We start from the raw sequence: 23179 nt of genomic DNA, 5'->3' as shown, positions 1-23179 counted from the left end.
TCTGAGGTAATGATGGAAAATATTAGACATTTGAAATGAAACTACCATGAAATTAAAATTTTTACACCCCCTCAGCAAACTGAAGATATTTTTGTTTGGTTAGTTTCTCTCTTCATGATTTCAGATTTGCATTTCTCTTCTATAATGTCTATTATTTTCCTACTTCTAGAAAAATATTTCTTGTCTGTATTTGAAGCTTACGCAACAAAAAGTGTTACATCTCTCAGTGGGGTTCTGTAAGTCCAAACATCATTTCAGTTTGCTACACAACTGTTATTCTCTCTGGGGTCTAATACAACGGCCACTTTGCATAAACAGCCCTGCCTCAGTGCTTAGGACATAAATGAACACTACCCACTCCCACTAAAAACGACGTGATTGAGGGAGATATTCTATGAGGACACAATATTTTGCGATCCCCAGTTTGTAGAAAGAAAGTGAAATTTAAAACATATAGGTGTTTTCAAATTTGGTTTTTACCCATAGGTACTGACATCACGGCCTTTTTCCCCCCCGCCCTCCTTGCTGCTGATTAACCTCCACAAACCCATGACAGGGAGGGCAAGTCTGGACGGCAGCCGATGCCACTCTGACACCAGACAGAACCAAGAGCTTAAAAAGTATGTGGGCTACCGCTGCCCTCTATTGGTACCGGTGCAAAGTGCGCAAGCACAGAGCAGAAACGCGGGATTGCGGGAACTATTCACTTGGAAGGTGCCTGCACTTTTTGGAACAGTAAGAAAAATTCTGGCCTTTATTGCACTCATGCAGTCCCGTCTATGAGTCCGTTGCAAGCTGTCTGGGCAACTCGATAATTTTCTTTTCTCCCTTTTCGTTTCACCTTGGGCAATAAAAGAAGATTATTAGCCCAGCGACAGAGATACACTTTCCCTTAAACTAGTACATATGCTCATAGTAAATGAATACAATGCAGCAGCTATGCTCTACACCTAGAGCGCTAAGCACAGATGTATAAAATCAGGAGCCAATCTCTTCCTTACGTTTTTTTAAATCAAATCTTGGATAATCAAGCTGCATGAATTCCCTTTCACAAACATCTGAGTTGCAAATCTCAAAAAGCCCTGAAAGAAAAGCATTGGAGGGGAGTGAGCAAAAAATTCCACTCAACTGGGATACAGTTCAGTATATAGCTGACAACCGAAATGTCAGAACATTAAATGTTAACCACAGATAGGTTATTTCCTAGTCTTTTGAAGAGGAATTTTTAATTGGTTGGCGATTTTTGTGTGGGAACAAATACAATGGGAGCAAGTATTCAGATTCAGTATAGCTGAAACAGTCTCGAGCTGGACTAAATCACTAAAGAGAACAGATTAGCATAACCCTGACACTGACGGCTGAGGTGAAATCCTTTAGAAAAGCACCATCGTGACTGATGTCTGCTAAATCCTGCCTTGCACAAAGTGGCGTGTAAATATGCTTTTAGTGTAACTTATTCGAATTGCTTTTTGTGCCAAGAATGATGTTAAGGCCAGGTGGCATTTTGTGTTTTACAAAACACTTTCACAATACCCATGTTGTTAAAATGTTTTATCTTTTCAAATGTAGGCATCTCACATAATGCCTTAAAGGAAAGGGCTGTGTGCAATTGTGCCAGATGGTGATCTAAGGATCCAAGACAGGAGAACTCTGGTTCTCTGTGGAGCAAGATTTTGCAGCATTTTCTCATTAGATGGTCTGCATATGTGATGTTAAATTAATAGTGACCAGCCTGTCACATTTGGCCTCCTAACTATAAGGGAGTAACTTGCTTTACTCTTCTTAAACATTACTGAAGCAACAAATGCATGAATAGGATACAAGATGATTTGCTGTATTCTTACGCAGTGGAATCCTGCAACAAAAAATATTGCCTGTGTACTGAATAACAGGAAATGAGTTTGTATTTATCCGTTGTACGAACACTGGGAATTTGAAGAGAAGATTCAGGAGACTTACAACAAAAAAGCACGTACAAACCAACTCTTTTTCAGGAAGGAAAAAAAAATCGGACAACCCTTCCAAATATAATCATCTATGAAGTCGTCATAACTGAATGGCGATGTCAGAGTACACCGGGCTTCTTTCTTTCCTCGCGGCTGACTTTCTGCCTTGCGAAGGTGAGGGCGCACCTATGCCTTCCCGCCGGCACGGCACGGCCCGCCCCGCCCCTCACCCCCGCGGGGCCTGGAACCAGCCTCACCCGCGGCAAGGCCTCGCAGCAGGGCCCGGGGGGCCGCTCGCAGCCCGGCGGCTCTGCAGCCCGGCGGCTCTGCAGCCCGGGAAACACGGCAGCTGCAGGCACCGGGTCCCGAGAGCAGCGGGCAGGCGGCGGGGCCGCCCCTGCGCCTCCTCCGCTGCCTCCCCAGCTGCGGGGCTGTCCCGCGGAGGCCCCTCCGCAGCGCCCCGCGCCGCCATTGCGGCGCCGGAAGCGGAAGTCAGCTGAGCTGGGGGGGTGACGCACCGGCGCGCCGGAAGCGGGGCGGCTCCTTCCCGGAAGGAGACGCCAGCACTGCGTTGGCCCCGCCTCGCCGGGCCGCCATCTTGGCTGGGAGCCGCGGTCGCGCCGCAGCGGGGAGGCGTGGGGGTCGCGGCCCTGCCCTGCCCGCTTTCTCTTGTGGTGCTCCCTTCCTTTCCCCCTTCCTCCCTCTCTCCCTCGCTTGGGCTCCGGCTGCAGGCAGGTGGGGCGTGCCGGCGGTGGAGGGGCCTGCTCTAGCAGGGAGAGGTGAGTGGGGCCTGGGCCACTGGGGCGAGCCCCTGAGGGGGCTCAGGGAGCAGCGGGGGGGCTGGACTGGCTGCGCCCTCCCTCTGTCTCTCCCTTACCTGGCTCGGTGGGGCCCGTGGCGGGCAGCCGGCTCGCTGTAGGCCGTGAGCTCCCCGGTTGTTCTCTCGCCCCGTCGGTTCTTCCGCTCCCTGCCCGTCTCCTCTCCTCGGGCGCGGGGCGGCCGGCGGCAGCGCCGGGCTCACGCTCACCCGCAGAAAGAGGCGCTGGCTGGGCGCCATCTCGGGCGGCTGCCGGCTCCCCGGGGCGGCGGCGGGGGCCGGGGACCCGCCGTGCCCGGCGTCGGTTCCCCGCAGCCTGCCGGGCTGGGAGCAGGGCCTCGGCCCGTCCTGCTGCTGCTTGGCTGTCTGAGGACCGGCGGGTTGCTTTCTTGCTTGCTGCTGGTAAATTGGATTGTGGAGGTGGGGAAATGGGTTTGCGGTCGGAGCTTCCGTAAATGTTGCCGTTTATTTTCTGCCTCTAGGATACAAATGTTCTTTCAGATAAGGCTTTGAGGGGTGTTAAAATCCCGGTAACTGTACTCAGTGTTGTAAAGTGTTTCAGTGTATTTTTGCAGTCCGTAGTGAGGGGCGCTGTTGCAAGACTTCAGAACAAATAATTGTGTTAACACATGGATTAAATCGTATCTTTTTAATTTAAAGTCAGAACTGCCTTCTTTAGGGCAAAATTCTTAATTGTGTGATTTCAAGAGATGTGACTTGGAAACGTGTGACTTCCTTCACAAAAAAAAAATACCGTTTGTTTCAAACAGTGATTTACATTAATTCTGACAAAAGCCAGGTTAAACATGTTTATTTGGAGTAGGGTGTGAATATTTGGCCATGTACAATTGTTGCTTGTGATTTAAGTATGACTTATTTCATAAATTGTACTTGGCTATCTGTTTGAAGTAAAGGAATAGAAAGGGTTATGGGCATTTAACATACTTTTTGTGTCAAAAGCTGCTATCGTATTGTAAGCGTTGTCTTACCTGTTTATACAAGCTGTTTGTAAAAATCTTTCCTTTTTATCCTTGTTTGAATTTCCAGGTATAAAGCTAAGTAACTTGCTAAATTTTTCAGGGGAAAGTGAGTTAAATAACAGTTGTTAATTGGCGTGTGTTCTGTAGGTGCAGTTGTAAGGGCTAATGCTTTCTTTGTCTTGTAAGCGACATGGAACTTCCTTTCTTCACACTGACTTATCTTATTTTGGATGAGGTCTTTGTTTATCTGGAAGAGAATAAACTGGCTCAGAAGTTCCCTTCTGTAATTTCAACTGACTCTTAAGCAGGCAGCAGATTTAATTTAAAATCTTTCACCTCAAAGTCAGTAATAAGGTTACTGTGGTGTTTTGTTTGTTATTTGTGTCAAATAACTGGATGTGGAGAAACAGCAAACACATTTATGTCATGGGCAAATTTACATAATAGATATTCAAACCGAATAGGGAAATTAATTACCCAAAAACACTAAGCCCTTTAAAACAGTGTCATAATTATGCGTGTTCAGCCGAAACACAGGAGTGGTTATTAAGTGTTCAAGTGGGTTCTGTAGTGCAGCATATTTTCATGGTAGCAATTGACTGTGGTATTCAAACAGCAGTGTTCTGGAAGGAGTATTTTCCCATTTTGGCAATATACAGAGTCTCTTGGGAGTGTGTTAGTTGGTTAAGATTTTGCACAGTTCTTGCCACTTGAAAGCTATGGTAATTTAATTTGTATTTTTAAGAAAATACTCTGTAAAGTGGATTTTGCAAAAATCTAGAGCTGTGTTCAGTGAAGCATAGTAGCTCTGTGTTTATTAAGATTGTATTGAGATTGTGTTTTTATATATGTTTTAAAAACTAGATGAGCAACAACAGTAATAAGAGAGCACCAACGACAGCAACACAGAGACTTAAACAAGACTACCTTCGAATTAAGAAAGATCCAGTGCCTTATATCTGTGCAGAGCCCCTCCCATCTAATATCCTTGAATGGTAAGAATTAGAATGAACTGTTCATGCGCTTGTGGAAGGAACAAGATTTTCCAGGTCATCAAGTCTGACTCCCTTGCTCTTACAGATTGTATGGGAATCCTGGTTTTGGCGGTGGGTGGAGTATGAAACTTTTGCTGAAGTGATATGGATTTTCATTTTTCTAGAGAAATTGATGTCTGATTATGTGATGGCTTTCATACTGTTTAAATATCCTTCTTTGTCTTAGGCACTATGTTGTACGGGGACCTGAAATGACTCCCTATGAAGGTAAAAGTTAGTATGTAGCAAAAGTGTGCATGTACTTTATGTTGTGGTTGGCATGCCTGAGTAATTGCATGCCTGTTTGAATGGGCAAAATATAACTACTGTAAATAGCTCTAAAAACTGTTAGTGCAGTTTCAAAGCTGTCTGTGAGCTGTGTGGTAGCTTGTTGAAAAGAGGTAGTGGTACCACTGTCTAGTATAATTTTTCTGTTATCAAGGATTCTAACAAAACCACATTTAGGTTAAACTGAAGACAAGATAACTTCCTATTAAGTAGTTGCTAAAGGTCTTCGAGCAGATAACTCGGCTCTAGGTAGTATGGGACAGTCAAACATAATTTCAGAAAATTCCATTTTGTTACCACATAAATGTTCATGGTGAACTGAGACATACATTGTATGGGAATATGAATTTCTCTGGAGAAAGTGAGGAACGTAAAAGCCTTATTAATTTGTTGTAGTCACATATTTCACCATGTCTTCTGGAGCCTCTCCGAAAATGCTTTTTGAAATTGGATTGGTCATAGGACTGTATTTGCAGTTACCTGTGTTTCTGGAAAACTAACCCATTTGTATTGTATTAAATGCACTTTGGCTGGTTTTCCTTAAATGTATAATGGAGTTGACAACAGAAAGATCTGTTTGTAATATGTATGTGAGAATTGTCTCCAAAGTAAACCTACTGCAGGTGTGGATCATTATTCCAGTGTTTTAGAGGCACAAGATGATGAGCTTGATTTCTTTAGTGTGAGGGGGAGAAGGAGACGAGTAAAGGGTTTTATTTGGCCCATTTTGAGTAGCAGCTTAGGACTTCATCTTCATGCAAAATAAGTAATTCATCTCTTTATGTAATGCAGGTGGCTATTATCATGGGAAACTAATATTCCCCAGAGAATTTCCTTTTAAACCTCCTAGTATTTATATGATTACACCTAATGGAAGGTTTAAGTGTAATACAAGGTAAGGATTTTCTTCTAACACTTAAGCAATTAACACTATTTTAGCAATATGTATAATGTGTAATAATTTTAATGGCAAAAAATAAAACACACTGCCTGTCTTATCCTTTTGAAGGTTGTGTCTTTCAATCACTGATTTCCACCCGGATACATGGAATCCAGCTTGGTCAGTCTCGACGATCTTGACGGGCCTTCTTAGTTTTATGGTGGAAAAGGGCCCCACACTGGGCAGCATAGAGACATCAGAGTTCACAGTAAGCTCCAGACTGTGTGGTGTACCTTTTGTCAGCTTAAGGAATGTTGAACATGACCTCAAAGTTAAAACAGCAGCAGCAGCTGGCTTTTTAATGTTTCAGAAATGAGTATGTTGTTGCCCACTACAGATGATGGGCAGATGAATCAAGTCAATTTTAGATAGTGTGGGTATGGGGAGAGGATTTCTTAGAGAACTTAAAATCCCTTTTAAGTAAACAGTATGGTTAGGACTTACTTTCTCCTTCCTTCCTTCTTCTTGAAGTGTCTGCCAAGCAGGCACACTAGTACAGAACACTAATCCCATAAGATGAAGAATTGAGAACATAACTTACATCTAGAAGCATCTGTTGTAGTGAATAATACTCGCAAGTGTGAAGCTGTAAATGTTAGAAACTAGTTGGCTAGTGCTTTGCACTGTTCTTGTGGGAAATAATCAGACGTTGAATTAAAGTATATTAACTTTGTTTATATGCAACTGCTGATAATTTTTGTTTCCTCAACAGAAAAGACAGCTTGCTGCACAAAGCTTAGCATTTAATTTAAAAGATAAAGTCTTCTGCGAGCTCTTCCCTGAAGTGGTGGAGGTAAGGGAATTCATCCGTGCAATAATTTGGTTTTCTGTAGTTTTTCAACTTCTCTGTGTAGATCTGTAAACTAATTGTTTAGGAGTTTTCCCAGGCGGTAGCTACTTTTGTCAATATTGGAAGCCTTTTAAAAAGGTGCTTTTGCTACGTGTAAGAACTAAAAACTTGAATCTTGAAATGGAATTGTTTTTCTGCTGCACAAAGATCCATTGTATAGAGAATCAAATATGTGTATTTAGGATTGGTACCATAGCCTTGACTGAGCTGTACATACAGACATGGTCATAGTCCCAATATTTTAGAATTGTGTACTGTGTTTTCTTGAGTTTGGGTAGGACTAATCTTTGTATATCTGGACTTCGTCCATCAATAGTGTTGATTTTTTTTTTCTTAATTCTCTGAATGAAGTGTTTCACTTCATTGAGACCTATGGGATTCTCCAGCCAATTTCCACTCATGGTACTTTGTTCTTAAAGGTCTCACCTATTGTGAATGAAGGATGCTCCTTTCTTCACTTGTCTCAAGATGGTTCCTTCCCTGTAACTTCTTAGTGAAGGAATTCAGTTCTTTCAGCCTGCTGTTGAGACTTCGAGAGTTAATTTTCCGCGTACCATATGAATGGAAACAGTCTTCTGTTATGGACTCTGTTTCATGACTCTGGAGTTACAATATTATACTGCTGATGCTCATTGTAATTTGGAATTCTAGGCATAAAATTTATTTTGTCAGGCAAACTGTTTTGGGTTGTACAAATTTCAACAAATTGGAAGTCTTAATTATTGTACAAAGAATATATACTGTAGAAGAGTGGGGAAAAGTTACAGAGGAGCCTTTTTCCAGCTGGTTTTTTAAGCATGAGAGATGTGTGTTTTTGTTAGAGATAACCTGAAGTCATAAACGTGAGACCAGATAGTGAAGTAAACATTGTCCACAGACAGAAATGGCCTTTCTGGGCAGAGTGGTGAGTGCTTATGGAACTTCAGGTTTGAATAATCTGTTACTATTCTTAAAGGTATTCACAAAGCTCTAGTTTAAAAACCATTCTCCCTCTTTGCCTCCTTTTGGGACAACCTTCTGGGAAAAGAAAAGTTTTATTTCCAGTCCCTTTCTTCCTCATGCAGATACAAATCCGAACTGAGGGTTTTATTTGCATTTTCTTACCAGTTACAAGAATGCCAGAGAATCGGAAATACTTTCTGCAATATTGTTTTGCCAGTACCTAAATCATTGGGAAACTCTGAAGACAATAATAGATAACTGCTGTTGTGTTCCAAGTACAGGCAGATTTTTAACATGTAATACCTATAGTCCTAATCCTTCTAAGCTTCTGTGATTGCTTTCTTAATTTTGTTCATGTCCTGTGGACACGCAAGACTTTTGATGCAAGAATTTCTCATTTCTGAAAAAAGGCTTCTCAGAAAACGTGCATGTGAACTAAAAATAAACTTGGCCAAATGATTGTTAGTGTCAACTGCTGAAGTAGGTCACTTTGGAAGAAGTTAGAGAGACTGTACAAATGTATGTAATGCAGTTAATTTAGTTTGAAAGACCTACAATATACAGAATTGTACCATATCCTTTTCGTAAAGTTGAGTAAGAGCTTGGGTTCTGAAATCTTTTCAGAACACCCAGTAGCTTCACCACTTTTCACTTCCAGCTATTCAGTTTTCTTTTTTCTTTCTCCAGGAGATTAAACAAAAACAGAAAGCACAAGAAGAGCTCAATAACAGACCTCCATCCCTCCCTTTACCAGATGTTGTCCCTGATGGGGAAGCACACTACGGTCAGAATGGAATACCCCTTCTTAATGGGCATGTACCATTGGCACCTGCCAATCATCCAGGTCTCCAGCAGGCCAATCGTAACCATGGACTTTTAGGTGGAGCTTTGGCGAACTTGTTTGTCATAGTTGGTTTTGCAGCCTTTGCCTACACAGTCAAGTATGTACTGAGAAGCATAGCGCAAGAATGAGGATGATAAAAGAAATCCAAGACCAAATTAGTGGTAGTTGCAGAATGAGTGGGACTCTTTGGGCACCTGACTTTGACACTGGGATAAATATTTGTTTTACCAAGTTGCAGGTAAAACATTTGTTGGCTCATGGGTTATGTTTGGGAAATGGAGTAGTTTCGATTAGTCAGAAAACTGAAAGAAGTTCTGCTCGCAGATCCTCTTGTCCTCGCTACTATCTAGTAGTGGCTCACACACAAGTCAAAGCATTATTGATGAGACACTAACATTTCTAGTGCTTTGATTTTTATAGTAGTTCTCCATCTGTTAATTGAAATTTGAAAATCTTAAGCAAATAAGGCTTTTTACTTCATTGAACAATTTTTAAAATTTCACAATTTATGCATATTGTATGTTATTTTCATTAGGGAAGATTCTACAGGTGTTGAAGTGATTCAAGTAGAGATTTCATGTGGACTTGGTAAGGGTTTGGTTAATGTGAACCTTGATGCTACAGAAGATTGCTGGTTTCTTTTTTAAAATAGAATGAACATCATTGCATATCTAGTCAGTAGTGATTAGATGAGTGGGAAAATAACACGTGTGTGTTAAATGTATTGTCTAAATTGTCACAATGTAATTGAAGGTTTTATTTGGGCTACAAGAAGTGCAGTTGTCAGCCTTTAGGAGTGATTAGCAAGAAAAAGCATTGGAATCAGTCTTTAGTGGGAATACCCATACCCAGTATTGTTTTGGATTTGTTCACTTACAGATTTCCATTTTGGGAGATGTTATATTTGAAAGCTGTAATGCTTAATTTTGATCACAAGGTGCCAGTGTTGGAAAAAATAATAAAACTGCACACACCAATGGAGAGTTGCTTGTGTATTCAGAAAATCTTCTCTGGATTTCTTGGGCTTTGGTAAATGAAGTCACCTTAGCCCTTGTGAAGATAAAAGGACAAATGAGTCTGAATAACAAACCAGCTTCTTCAGAGTCAACTGAATTAGTCTGAAGTATCACTAGCTGAAGTAAACCCTTGAAATTAGTTCTGCTTGCTTCCTTGAAGATTTGCATAAACTTAAAACACCACAACCTAAATCATCTGAGATTCTAGAAGCTTTTTGCTTTTGGGTATAAGTTCATTACTGTTCCCCTTCAGATGATTGATGACTGAAATACCGATGTTTGTTCATGGGATTACAGGACTGTGGATAAACACTAAAGCTCCTAGGGTAGTTCAGAAGTCTGAAATTACTTTAACTGAGTTTGCTTGGTTTCCACCGCCAGCTTAATTTTCTCCAAATGCTCTTCTTCATCAGAGGCAAACTTACTGTGCCTTTCATAATTGACAGTGATGCCTAGTCATCTGGGGAAGAACGCACTCACTGTTAATGGTACAACAAACTGTCAAAGGTGGTAGCAGGGTAAAAAGCTCTGCATCTAACTGCATAGTCTTAAGTATTGTGAAGACCCCAAATAAATATTACCTCATGTATCTAAGAATTTTTTTGAAACTCTTTTATTTTCCCTTTCAGATTTGTTCTCTCTCTCTCTGCTTCTCCTTGGTATCTTGAATTGTATGCAAAAAAGTATTGTTAACCCATGAGCCATGCAGCTTAGAGCATCAGTAAATGTGACCAATTCTCTGCAATAGGTAGGAATTATCAAAACTAGCAGAACAGCTCTACACTAAAGAAATCTTAAAGCAGTCCTTACCGAGGTAAGGAAGGGAAGGAGGAGATGGGGTGTGTGGGGCTGGAATTTCGTAAAGGCTGGATTTTAAAATGTATTTATAAATCTTTGAAAATTTTTTTATTTTGTGGGTTTACCAAATCTTACAACTGTTTTTTAATTTACCTCTTGTATGTGCTTAATCGGCTCTTGTAAAAAGAGAAGCACCAGTTGTTATCGTAGTCGGTCTGGGAGTGTGCTGGAAAGGAAGGGGGAGTGTCATGTCTGTCTTGCAGTGATAAAAATTTCAAGGTGGCTTGTCAGACTGATGGTTTTTTTTCTTGAAGCATATGGACCTGTAGCTGAGGCTGTTCTGCCTCATAGCTCTTAGTATCATTCAAACATGTTTGTGTTCTCGCAATGCCTTTTATTACCATTGACATTGCCTACAGACAGAAGCTTATAATTGGTTATGTATGTTTATCTTATCTTATGGAAGTTATTTTGTCCACATAAATGAAGACAAAGGCAAGGAGACCTTGGGCATGGTGTGTTTGCATCTTTTGTGAAATGTACCTAACGAAGGTAAAAAAACCTAGTAAAATCCGGAGGTGTTGAATAAAAGGGATTTTATTATGTGACAAGAAGTTGGCCTTAAGCTACACCCAAGTATTTGAAGGTGGGTCTCTTGTTTTTAGTAAGTGCCACAATTGGAAACAAAAAACTTTGGTTAAACCCTGGGCATGCTGCATTTTTTCTGAGGATTGGTTGTGTTTAAAAAACAAGACAAAACTTCCGGTTGCAGTTTCTCTTCAGTACCCTGGATTCAGAGAAAGAGCTGACGGTCATTTCAGGTGCCATTTGTTGAAAGCTAGGAGCAATAGCTGACTGAACCCGTGCACCTATGGCTTACAAGATTTTGATACATCTCCTTGCTCCTTGCCTTTGGTAACAGAAGATTTATTCCCTTTTGTGTAGGTTTTACTGTTTTGTGGTTTTTTTAAAAGCACTTCTAATAGTATGCAGTATCTGATCTTTTTGTTACCAAAGTCATTAGATGGAGTAAACCATTCTTTGCCATGCAAAAATATTACCATGCCCTGAAGCAGTGCATTACTTAATGTAATAAAACTAAAAGCTCCCTCAGTATATGGTATTGGAACAAATGTCTGGCCCTTCACTTTCGTGCTGCAGTTTCATAGATTTCCGTAAGGTTGTTCTACGCAGCTGGTAGGGAGTTTTTGCAGCTTGAATCAGAAGACATCTCAGTGGTTGCCTTTAAAGATCTCTTGATTTTTAAAATCCTGGATTTGTGTGTGGTCTTAACTTTTCTCCCCCTAAGATTTCAAGGTCACGGAAGTTACCTTACTTTCAAGCATGTACTGAGGAGTAGAAATGACTGCATTGTAAAGTTGTTTGTTCATAATAAACACTCATGATAAAATTTATACTTTCTGTGGGACTGTTTTTGGGAAAGAAATCACTGGGAAGAAATCTAACTGGATATATATGGACTAGAAAACAAAACCTATGGCGAAACTGCATCTGTTCCACCTCCAGATTTTTTTTTGCCCCCTCAAGTTAGTTTGGTATCCCTTACATCTGTGGTAAAACACCTCCAGGAAGACCTACAGGTAGTAACTTCTTTTAAATCTTTTGATAATGCAGTTCCTTTACAGAGTGTTATTCATTCTGTAATGCCATAAACATCACAGCTGTCACTGTAGTGCAGTACCTGTTTTCAATACCTACTCTGAGACATGTAGGAACCACTCTAAGATGCTGTTCCACTGTTCTTGCCAACAGTGCTGATGTCTCTGAAGAAAAAAGTAGATTGGAACCTTGCTGCTAACTCAGCAGTCGCTGTTTGAGTACAGTTTTATTTCATTCTCCTGCTATTCCCTTAATGTGGATAGCTATTTCTGTGGTATTCAGACAGCTTGAGTTCTGTGTGAAGCAGTAAATGTTACTCGGAGGTAAATGATACTCAGCGGCTGTCTTCACTTCTGAGTTCTAGAATTTGATTTGGGGCTGGCATTCCAGTTGTGTGTGTGGATCCAAAACATAGTTGTTTCTAATAGCAATTTCTTTATAACTTGATGGAAGTGATGTGGGTTTTTTTTTTTTTTTGCTTGACTGACATCTGCTAGGGCTGAGCTTTGGTCTAATTTGTTCTATGAAATGATGTATTTTCCTTAATAATGCTGGTATTTTTTTTTTCTTACTTAGAACAGTTCTTGTGCCTGGAGTTCTTTTCCACTCCATTGTTTAGACTTAGTGCTTTTCATTTGGTCAGTTGCCCTGCATCAGGTTTTTTTAGTGCTCGTATTACAAGGAACTAGTCCGATGAGGATAGCTGTGTTGCCGTATTTCGGATCCATGTAGTCATACAGGATTCTTGCTGTGAGGACAGGCATTCTTCTGCCCTTACCCTAGATAAAATCTGTGAGGAAAAAACCCCTCCTATTGCATTTGCACAAGTACTGGGATTTGAAGCTGAGCATGCGTATTGATAATGTCTACCTAGCCAAGTATTAAATGGGAAACTCTCCCATACACAGAAGGCCAAAGAAATGAGATGCTTCTTGCCCATCTCATGGATTCTCCAGCTTGCCTTAAATGTGTAAGCAGTCAGCAAGTGACAAGCTGTCTCTTCTTCAGAAGAGCAAGCTCATAATTTGTAATTAGAATTACTACCTTAAGCCCTGTGCTTCAAAAGATATTTTTTGAATGTTTCTGAATAATGTCTGCTAATAATTTATTGCTATTAGTGGCTTATATTGCAACCCAGTCACGGGAAGACAAGGAGTATACAAGTTGATCCATTTTTTCACTGTTCAGCAAAGGCCAGATCTTACTTCTTAAAGCAGAAAAATCATGTTTTCAATGGAAAAAATCACCTACACATGCTCAGAAGGGAGGCCATTGAACGTGGATTCAAAGCATTCACATCTCATGTTATTGAGAAGACTTTTCTGGGCAACGAATGAGGGTGATTTATTAGGGTTTACTAGGAACCTTTTATTAGCGGTAAAAGCTTTGCCCCAATAACGTTGTTTCACGCCTCGGTCGCTCCGAAGAGCCCACTGCGAGGGAAACCTTACGAGTGGCAGCAAGTGTTTCCCTGTTGTGCCAAGCGTCTCGGTGTTTCTGTGCATTTACCACGAGATGGCGTAGGGATCCTGCGTGGGTCCCAGCGAGTGGCTGGGTGGCTGGGGAATGCGGGAAAGAGCCAAATGGCGAGGTCCTCTGAAACGTGGGGTACGGGCAGCTCCGCGGGGGAATTTTGTAGAAGGCAACTGAAGCGGCCATAAGCTCTTGGTCTCTCTTCCCGAAGCTGCGCTTTTTGTCTGCTGGTGTGTTTAGGTTTGTTCTAACAGCTTTTGTATGTTAACCCAATCAACAGCTTGAGTTTATATTGGATTAGCATTGGGGAATTTTTGATTTAACCTAAGGGATCTATCATAGCAGTACTCTAGACCTTTATCTGCTATGAAGCAGGGATGGTGTGTGTGTCAGTGAACGGTAATGTGCTGCCTTCTGTATTGCCTTAAAAAAAAAAAAAAATCACTATCTCTGCAGCAAGGCTTAGGAGTTGTTCAACACATCTACAATGGGCAACTCTGGGAAAATCCTAGCTTTTGACGTTTTGCCCTTTGGATATTATTCTTAGCGTAGTTAGGTGAGGTCTTGCTTGAGTAAAAGGTGAATTGCATAAGTAGAGATCGAAAGATCAAAATAGAAGTTTCCTGCCTGACTATTCAGTTTCCTCTCCAGCTTTACACACACTTCTTACAGTGTTTGCAAACACTGTATTTGGGTTCTTGCATGCAATTTTGATGAAAACTTTCCTCACGTAGTATTGGCATTGTTACATTCTTAACTATTCCCATTATTGCTGCAATGGTGCTGAGCTCAGAGAAGAAACTATTTGTCTTTTCAGTCACTTTGAGATCCTTGGTTTGTTGTGCTATTAAGTGCACCAGCGGCCTATTCCTACTTGTTTGCAGATGGAGGTTGAATGTTCATACATTGGCAAGACTTGGGTACTTTGGAACTGCTGTAACTAGGATGCAAGAACAGCAGCAGCCAGATGTGCAGTTTTCTACAGATAATAGAGATGCTGAATTGAAGGCTGGAGGAGAGGCACAACTGTGCAGATACTTGTTTCAGCCCAACATAGAGAAAAGTATACAGTCAGGAGTTAGCTGCAGTCAGTTTGTCCTACTGGGCCATCAAGTAACTTTGCCTTGTGACTGCAAATGTAGTTAGGATTCCTTTCCCCCAAATCCGAGGATATAGCCTTGGGATTTGGCTCTTGGATGGGAAAGGAGATGTTGCAGGCAGACAGATGCAGCCTGCACCAGCAGACCAAAAAAGCAATTGCCCCGTTCCAGCCCTGAATGTCATTTCTTGCCATGGTGTGTGGATCTGTCAAGCTGTTTAGCTGCGATATGACAGATTGTCCTATTAATGTGTCATCAAGTGCACTTTTACAAATTCATGGCTTGTCTACAACTAACCTGAAAAAAGAGGCTTAAGTATGAGAAGGCGCCAAAGAAAGTTAAATATTATTAACAAATAAAGTCTGCCACGTAGTTTTGATGGAATGTGAGCTAGTTGGGGGAGGGGTGATATGCAGTTAACTCTTTAGCTTCTTTGTAACTTTCCTTCTTACTCTCTTCTGTTTCCCAATCTCCATTTCTCTCAAAAGATACTTAAAAAAAAAAAAAAATCTGCATTTTACTTCCTGATTTTATGCTCAGATTGTTGATGCCTCAGTTTCCCTGAACCATAGATAATAGAGCTGTTGCTCCTGATCCACCCTGGCTGCATTTAAAGTCCAAAGAAGAACTGTGCTGGCATTATTACTTGGGTTACAGAAGGCACGGTAAAGGGATTGTTAAAAGAAAGTAAATCTGTTGCTTGCTGACTGCATAAGGGACTTGAAATTGTATGATCTTCAACCTTTTATCATTCTTGGACTTTCTTGTGGTACAATCTCAGCTAAATTTTTGCATCACACCATATTTGTAGAAAGAATAGGAATGTTTGCTCTAGGTGGTGGGGATCTGACAAAGATTTGCACTGTCCAAGTACTTCAAGATCTCCCTTATGAAATGCTTGTAGACGATGTGTAACCTTTGGTTTTCTGTTATTTTTAATAAACAGCCCACCCTCCTGTAAAGAAATCAGAAAGCCCACACTGAGCCAGCCTCTAATGAGAGCTAGGGGAAAACGTTGCATGGAACACAGCTAACTAGAGTATAAAACAAGAGTTCTGAGGTATCAGTGTGTGGTGCGATGCTGAGTGCATATTCCAAGCCACATATTTTTAGCTCTACCACACACTCATGTACAGTTTTACAAACTTCCGAGAAAAATGGTGATTTCTCTGAGATAATGAAGGGGAGGTACAGAATAGGGCTGAGGGGAGGGAGCAGGGAATGGGCATTGATTTAAATCTGCCTGGCACACGGGCCAGCTCCACTTATCAGTGAGTCTAATAGGAATGTGAAGAGAATAGGCTTGACAGCTCATTAGAATGTGATCCCTCCTCCTTTTTTCTTTTTCTTTTTTTTTTTCCCCTTTCTTGAAGTTGATGGAAACTCATTCAGGAAAGAAGTACTTACTTGCTGAGGTAAAGCAAAAGCTGAGGAGGGTTTTGCCAGTGTGCAGCTGAGGAGCAGCAAGAAAAATCAGGCGTGATCTACACTCAGAGGCACCTGAAATCTTGCCGAGTGTGAGGGGTGATGAGGATGAAAAAGACTGGAGATTCTACATCCTGACAGCTGCTGGCGGCATCGGGACTTACTGCTCATCATCTCATTAAAGAAAAGTGAAGATAAACCCAGCTAAAGAGGGAGAGAAGCTAGACTTGGTGAAACTTTATCTGCTCCTAATGGACCTAGGTACATCCTCAGATTCTTTGCTTCTCCCTATTTTAACTTTTATGATATGAGAAATTTTTCTCCTTAGAAGGCTGAGCACTTGGCTGAGCTGTGATGCTTTCAGCCTCTTCAGAAGAGCAGTGGCTGTAGCAACCTTGGCTTGCAGTTCCCCAGCGTCTTGAAAGGAAAGGATGGAGACTTTCCCTGTCACTGAGGAGAGGGAAGTATCCTTCAAGAGCAAATGGATGGGAATGTATTCAAGCCTGCTTTGAACTGAACACAATGCTTCAAATGACAGAAAGTGAAATCTCGTGTTGAAGAACAACAACCTAACAACCCCCCTAATGAGTTTGTGTTGTCAGCTTCTGCCTGAGCAACTGTTGCCCTGAGCAATTTCACTTCTCTAGGTTTCATAGTTGAGTGCATTTTAAACGAGTCTGAAGACTTATTGGAGGGGGGGGGGAGTGACACTTCAAGGTGGGTGGCAGGACTTTCCAGGGCCTCTTGTATTTATGTAAGCTTCAAGAGGCTGAATGGACTTACCTCTTTCTTCGAGTGAATCCAGATTTTCAAACAAGTTTATCTATACCATTTCCATGTGTCCTGCTTGAACAGAGATCTCTCCAGCAAACCAGCGCATCTGTGCATGCTGCTCATTTGACATTGCATAGCCCGGAGGATCATTTTTAATAGTTCTAACCTTCTTATTTTTTATTTTTTTTAGAGAGAAGTCTGTGTCTATTCCTATTATTGGTGGTGAAGGTTTTTGTGCTTGAAGAGTGCCCTTCCTGACTTGGCCCCTCCCTTTTCAAAATGAAGGGGTGCACCTGGGTATTTGTGGCAACTTTACTTTGTCAGCAGTTTTGCCTCTTCAGAGTTACAGCAGCAAAGAGAGAGAGAAAGATGAAGAAAGAACCTAATCAGTATACAGAACCTTTCAATGCTACCCTCTCAAACAGTGAAGAACTGCACGGGCATCCCAAGGTAGGTGTTTATGTGTTGTTAGTGTTTGGTAGAACTTCTGGCAGTAATGGGATGCTGGTACCTTTTTCCAATGATCGAGGCAATCTTGCCAAATTCTGTTTGACTTTAAAGAGAAATGTTCTCTCTTTTGCCTTTGCATGATTAATTGTCTAGCTTACTGAAGCAAACACTGGAATACTGCAATTTATTATTATAATTTATTTTAGAATATGCATGACTGAATTTCCAGTCCCATAGTAGCTCATTAAGTGTAAAGACATTTTGGAGTTCTAGCGTATGAACACTATCCTGTTTAGAAACAACTGATTAGAAAAAGGCAAGTGGGCTATTGCAGTAAAATGATGATACTGGAATATTAATGTCTCTCTTGCAGGCAAACCCTTTACTCTCTGGAATGTTATTTCAAAACTGTCTTAGGCAACAGTATAAACACCTGAGCATGCCTGAGCTTTCTCTACGCTGCACCTTCCACTAGAGAGGCTGTGGTGGTTGAAAATTACAGATGAGAAAAATTTTGGTGTAGTCAGATGATCTGTTTAAAGTGATTGTAGCTCTTGTAGGAAAGGATTCAGGATGGTGGTAATTACGCATTAAGTGGCAAGTGTAAGACTGTGTGTATGATACCTCAGTGCCTGTAGCTGACGACTTGCTAGGCTTAGTATGTGAATTTTGCAGGGTAGGATCCTTCCAGTTACATGTTTGGGACAATCACCCCAGGCAGAAAGCTGCAAAAAATTTCTAGGCAATTGATCATAGCCCTCAGAATCCTTTAAGACGGAAACTTGCATAGAATGCTTGGGAGTAGGAGAGGGGGTTAGGGAATTAACAGCAGGTCCTAGGATTAGGAGCAGGATGAAATGGAAGGGAGACTACAACCCTGAGAAAGGAGGGCGTCTCCCCTAGCACACAGCCCCTTTCTCTCTCTCTCTCCCCTGCTCACACAAAAATGTCCCTTGTTTCAAATGGAGGTGACCTCTAAAACATTACTTTGATCAGAAGCATTAGGGATGGCAGTCACTATAGCAATAGAGGAACAAACCTGTCAAAAATTGGGGCATGGCACAAGGGGCAAGTTAGAACAATTGGGCTGACATTCTAAATATCCTCTTCAATGCTGTTGTGAGAGTAATTGGTTAAGGTTGGGCAAGTCTGGAAAACAGTTCTCTATATAAAAAAGCTGGCTGCTGCACTTAAAATTATCATTAGGAGACTGTAAGTAGCGTTTCTTCAGCTAATTTTTTGTTGTGTATTGCAGGGCTCTGTCGGGACAGGTTGTATACATGCTAAATTCTTGAGGTGCTTATAATCAATCACTTTCTTCTGCTCTCCCTAGAACTGCTTCATTCTCTTTTTGCAAAAGGGGCCAGATACGTATCTAGTGCAACTAAATTTCAGTCTATTCTGGAATTAATTTGGCTTGATGTGAAATGTATTGGACCACAAGCAGAATATATTCTGATTGCAAAAGCAAGCAGAAACTGGTCCTGGTTAATTCTGATATAGTCATACATATATTATTGCTAGAAGAAACACAGTACTCATTCGGAGGCTAGTGGGCATTCATTAAAACAGACATTGTTTGGAAGCTGCAGTTTCTGTGTTGAAATACTTTGCTTTAAAAATATCCATGGCAAAGGTTTGGCTGCAGTAAGAGCTAGCGAGTTAGTGAAGGCAGGTTCTGTTTAATAAGGATAGGACGAAACCAAATCTTTGATGTAAATGCTTACAAGCTCTGCTTGATATCCACTCCCAAATTTTGCAACGTGAACTTTTCTCCTTGGAATCTATTTGAGGTTGAAGTCCAGGCTCTAGTTAAGCATTGCTTCTAAATGTCATGGGTGACTGTATTGTATTTTATGTTTATATAGCACCTGCCCAAGCTAAGGGGTTATTTTACACATACTATAAATGCAGTGCTTAAAAATTACCACGATTACTGGGGTAAATGACAGTTGCTATTTGCAGCAAAGCATCACAATTTGTATTCACTAATGGAAGAAATAAAGTACTAGTGAAGCTATCCTTACCTAACCTATCAAGCAAAAGGAAGGTTGAAAGCAGTTCTCTGTGGAAGACTGATCTCTTTGAAGGTACTTGAAGTACTTCTGTGAGCAGTTTTGTTTCATGAAAGGATGCCCTGCGCAGGGGAAAATTATTGACTCAGTGTCCCGGTGAAATTTCAGGTATGATTTGAGGTCAACAGGATTTTACCTTCAGTGGAATTTCTGCAAGGAATAGTGTAATGTTTTTAATTTAGTTACCCGCTACGTAGCCAAGGAGTCCTTGAAATTTTATTTCCTTTGTGATCCTTCTGTCTCTGTCAAATATCTAGGGCTAGGTCTACCTGGTTTATTACTTAAATCTCTCTGAATTATTTCTTTGGGGCCTTTTGCCTCCAATTGAAAACAGCAGCTGGTTCAATGACATTGCACAGATTGCATTCCTCCTCTGTAAAGAGAGTTCAGTCTTAGCCTGAAGTGTGTCCTTGCATGTGTAATTGAGAAATGTATTTTTGGGCCTGACAAGTGTTAAAGCCATGGGAGAGACTGGACTGTGACCTATCTGTAGTAGATGATGTGGTATTTCGTGGTTTGTATCTGTTGTCATTGTCAGTTTTGCTCTGACATATTATGAACAAGAAGGGCTATAAAAAAAATAACATGCTTCCTAGAAATTCCTTGTGGCCCGTGTAAAATAATGTTGAATTCATACATCTGACTCAGTGTATCAAATAATTCAGTGCTTGGTCTCATTTCTCAGAGCTGTTTGTAAGATTTTTAAAGCTCACTGTTAGAGTACGGAGTCCTACATCAGATGGGGGTTTGGGTGCTAGATGCACTGTGCCACACCTGTTCTGTTGGTGCTGTTCAGTTCCTCAACTTTTTGTGGCGTCCCTAAAGACAGAACTCTACTGGCACATCCAGGGGTGGCACCGATTAACATTGCGGTACAGCTAACGCAGGAACAAACATCACGTCGTTTTCTCACCCAGAGTAGCTCTTGCCCACATGAACTGTTCCATTAGATTCATTAAATTCATTGTGACCGCGGAATGCAGTTTGTGTTTAAGTGGAGCGGAGAAGCTTTTTGAGACAGCCATTTAGAGGAGTGAAGAATAATTTTTCAATCACAAAACATAGTGGGAATTTAGGTAGGAATTCCATTTTGGATTTGGCTAAGACGCCAAACCTAACACTTCTGCTCTAGGGAAAATTCTTGACAGATCTGTAAAAACCACAAGTGGTCAGGACCTTGGTTTTACATCTCATTAATAACCAAGAGTGTGTATAACCATAAGTTATTAGCAGCTGACATAGGATTTTTCATGCTAAAAAAAAAAAAAAAGGTCACTTTTTAACCTGTTCCAAGTAAAATACACTATTGAAATAAATAATCTACTCCTAATTTCATAATGAAACTGACAGTACTCTTGCTGGTGTAAATCAGGTGTAACAACATAGAATTTGTGGATTAAGATAATTGAAATGCTTAGTCAGGTCCATTTTGTGTCTGGCAACTGCTCAACTATTAAGCAAAGAATTCTTAAATATCATTCCATCACAGATGGACAAATACATAGATAACAGAGCAAAACTTGCAGGGCAGTAACTTCAGGCGTAAAGACTGTGGACTGGGATGGTTACCTAATGTAATGTGTTCTGGACACGCATCTCTGACTAATTGCAGGTGGAAAGGATGCTGTCTTCTCACAAAATTGTAACCTTTTCATGCTTTCTTTCCATCCTGTTCCCATCCTGAGAAACACTTTGGTGTGCCCGAGAACACCTGGAGATGCTTTTAGGTGTACAAACTTGCTCACAGGTAATGTTGACATTTTTCTTTTATTCATCCAGACTCTAGAACTACTTTTGTCCATTTCACTTTGGTTTTTAGCAGAGATGCACACTGGATCCCAGAATCCTTGAATTTCAGGAAAGTTCAGATAGAGTTCAGAAATTTCTCAGGATCCAAACTCTGCTACTTGACTGCAGATTTCTGCTAGTAGTTTCTTCCACTCTGGCTGAATCTTGGCCAGAGACTGTGTGTGTCTCTGGGCAGTGTGTGCTGTTCTGGGACTTAGAGCCAGAAAGAACCGCAGGTTCTGCTTGTGTGGAGCAGTCTAAATTGCAGCTCAACTTGTCTTTTATTGTGAGGGAAATTAGGGAGAGAGTGGGCTGATTTCTCATCAGTGTCATAAACTGGTTCTGAAGTGATAGGTGCCATTGTATTCGGATTCCAAAGTAATGTTAAAAGGCCTGATGGAAAGTTCATTAAAAATTGCTGGCAAGGCTTCTGTTGATTTTGGAGGTACTGTTTCAAGTGCTAAGGAGTAAGCCTGATTTCGCTGTAGTTAACCTGAGGATTCCTCCTGACTCCTGTAGGTTAGCTTTGCTCTGTAAACAGCACCCCAGGAGGGACAAGTCCCCTTTGCTGGGATTCCAAGGCTGTTCACAGTCCTGACTGATACCTGAGTTGGCTGCAAGGTCTCTCTGGCTGCTGGAGGCTGCTGCTGCCAAGAAAAATAGAGGCTTGCATGCTTATTGCTGGAATTGCTCATGCATGCCATAGTAATTAAATAATAATACCACAATGATGGAACATTCATTTTAACTGTCAATCATCCTTGTGCTGGAGAAATTGGGGAGTGCCATGACTGTCTTGTAGAGGGATTTGTAATTTAAGCAAGGCACTGGAGAGGTATGGGTTTTTTTTTTTTTTTAAACTTCAGGAGTTTTTCATTTATTTTTCTGGGATGTGCCATCTGGATTTCTTTTTTTCTCCCTGACAAGATGTCTGCTCTGGCCTGTTTCTTCACAGCTGGAGCTCCAGAAAGGCTGAGGACATCTGTTTGTCTTCACAGTTAATGGTCAGAGTCTGCCCATGATTGCTGGCTTCTGCTTCTAGCTGGCCTGTTCCCTCACTTTTGCAGTGGAGGGGAGTTTGTGCCTGTCTTGCATCCTGGTGGAAACCAGGAATATTTGAATAGTCTCTTCCACATCTGTAGCAAACGCTGCATCCCAGTTGCTAAGATGCTGGTCTTGTTTGCTGTATTCTGGAGACTGCACTTCGGAGTTCCTGCCACATGAGCCAGCCCTTTTTGAAGGATGAACTCATTTTATTTCCCTTTTCTCTTCAACCCAGCTGTTCTTTTGCTGGCTTCTGTTACAGCATTGAGGGAATACCCCATCCTGCTTGAGTTGGGTGTTTCTATTAATAAGTTGTTTCCTTCTGTTTTGTGAACTGCACTGCAGCTTTACAGCAGACCTGTCAGTCCCAGTCACTGGGACAAAAAGACATCTGCTTCCTTTGGGCAAAGCACGGGTAGGCTTTTACCTGCTTTACATTTATGAGCTTTGTAAACTTAAATGCTCATAAACACCATCCTCTGCAGGTGTGACCTTGTGTGGTGATGCTGTACCCATCTGTTTTCAGATTAAGTGGGGTAGGAAAGAACTAGCTTCTCCCATCAGAAACTGTTAAATCTCCATGAAACTCTGATAAATATATTTCATGTTTGTTGTAGAAATGAGCTGCACCTCGTGTGCTGTTCTAAGGACTTTTGCAAACTTTGCAAATGCCTCTGGACTTGGTGTTTAATGTTACAATAGATGGGGAGGTTTATACCAAAGGACCTTCTTGGCCTGTCTTTGACTTCTTTCTTATGCTTCACAAAAATCTGCACTCAGGCAATCTGGGGGAAAGTGATAATGGCTTAGTGAGGTGACTAATCTCACAATACCCGGGAGTTCCTGTGGTGCTCCATTTACATTGATTTCCAATGGAATTTCAGAAAGCTATTTAAGTGTAGTAAGTAAAAAAGGCAAATGATAATTTAGCTAAAACAACCTACTAGAACCCCTTGACTAAACACGCAATTTAAA

The 23179-nt window shown here is 41.3% G+C and overlaps 2 protein-coding genes across 4 annotated transcripts in view; both read left to right on the top strand.

Moving 5' to 3' along the window:
* The first annotated feature begins 2567 nt into the window (after window positions 1–2567).
* On the top strand, window positions 2568–9622 carry UBE2J2 (ubiquitin conjugating enzyme E2 J2). 2 transcript variants are annotated; one of them, XM_075721605.1, is made up of 7 exons: window positions 2568–2725; window positions 4608–4738; window positions 4965–5005; window positions 5858–5960; window positions 6075–6213; window positions 6718–6798; window positions 8485–9622. In XM_075721605.1, the coding sequence occupies exons 2-7, from the start codon at window positions 4608–4610 to the stop codon at window positions 8767–8769; spliced, it is 780 nt and encodes a 259-aa protein (XP_075577720.1). In that variant the 5' UTR covers window positions 2568–2725; the 3' UTR covers window positions 8770–9622. The 2 variants fall into 2 exon arrangements, with proteins under 2 accessions (XP_075577720.1, XP_075577721.1); XM_075721606.1 differs by lacking the exons at window positions 4965–5005; window positions 5858–5960.
* Window positions 8857–23179, top strand: part of C1QTNF12 (C1q and TNF related 12) — a 39732-nt gene continuing 25409 nt past the window's right edge. For both annotated transcript variants that reach the window (XM_075721604.1, XM_075721603.1), the window contains exons 1-3: window positions 8857–8879; window positions 16022–16334; window positions 17038–17297. In XM_075721604.1, coding sequence (XP_075577719.1) covers window positions 17127–17297 — 171 coding nt within the window. In that variant the 5' untranslated portion in view covers window positions 8857–8879; window positions 16022–16334; window positions 17038–17126. The remainder of the gene's footprint in view (window positions 8880–16021; window positions 16335–17037; window positions 17298–23179) is intronic.

The sequence above is a fragment of the Pelecanus crispus genome, chromosome 15, assembly GCF_030463565.1.
Source record: "Pelecanus crispus isolate bPelCri1 chromosome 15, bPelCri1.pri, whole genome shotgun sequence".
NCBI classification, from domain to species: Eukaryota; Metazoa; Chordata; class Aves; order Pelecaniformes; family Pelecanidae; genus Pelecanus; species Pelecanus crispus.
This window is presented reverse-complemented; position numbering and strand designations above follow the sequence as displayed.

Coding starts and splice junctions, on each gene's coding strand:
- UBE2J2 (XM_075721605.1), top strand. CDS start 4,608: ATGAGCAACAACAGTAATAAGAGAGCACCAACGACAGCAACACAGAGA. Junction 5,006..5,857: donor TGAAATGACTCCCTATGAAG/GTAAAAGTTAGT, acceptor TATGTAATGCAG/GTGGCTATTATCATGGGAAA. Junction 5,961..6,074: donor AGGTTTAAGTGTAATACAAG/GTAAGGATTTTC, acceptor ATCCTTTTGAAG/GTTGTGTCTTTCAATCACTG.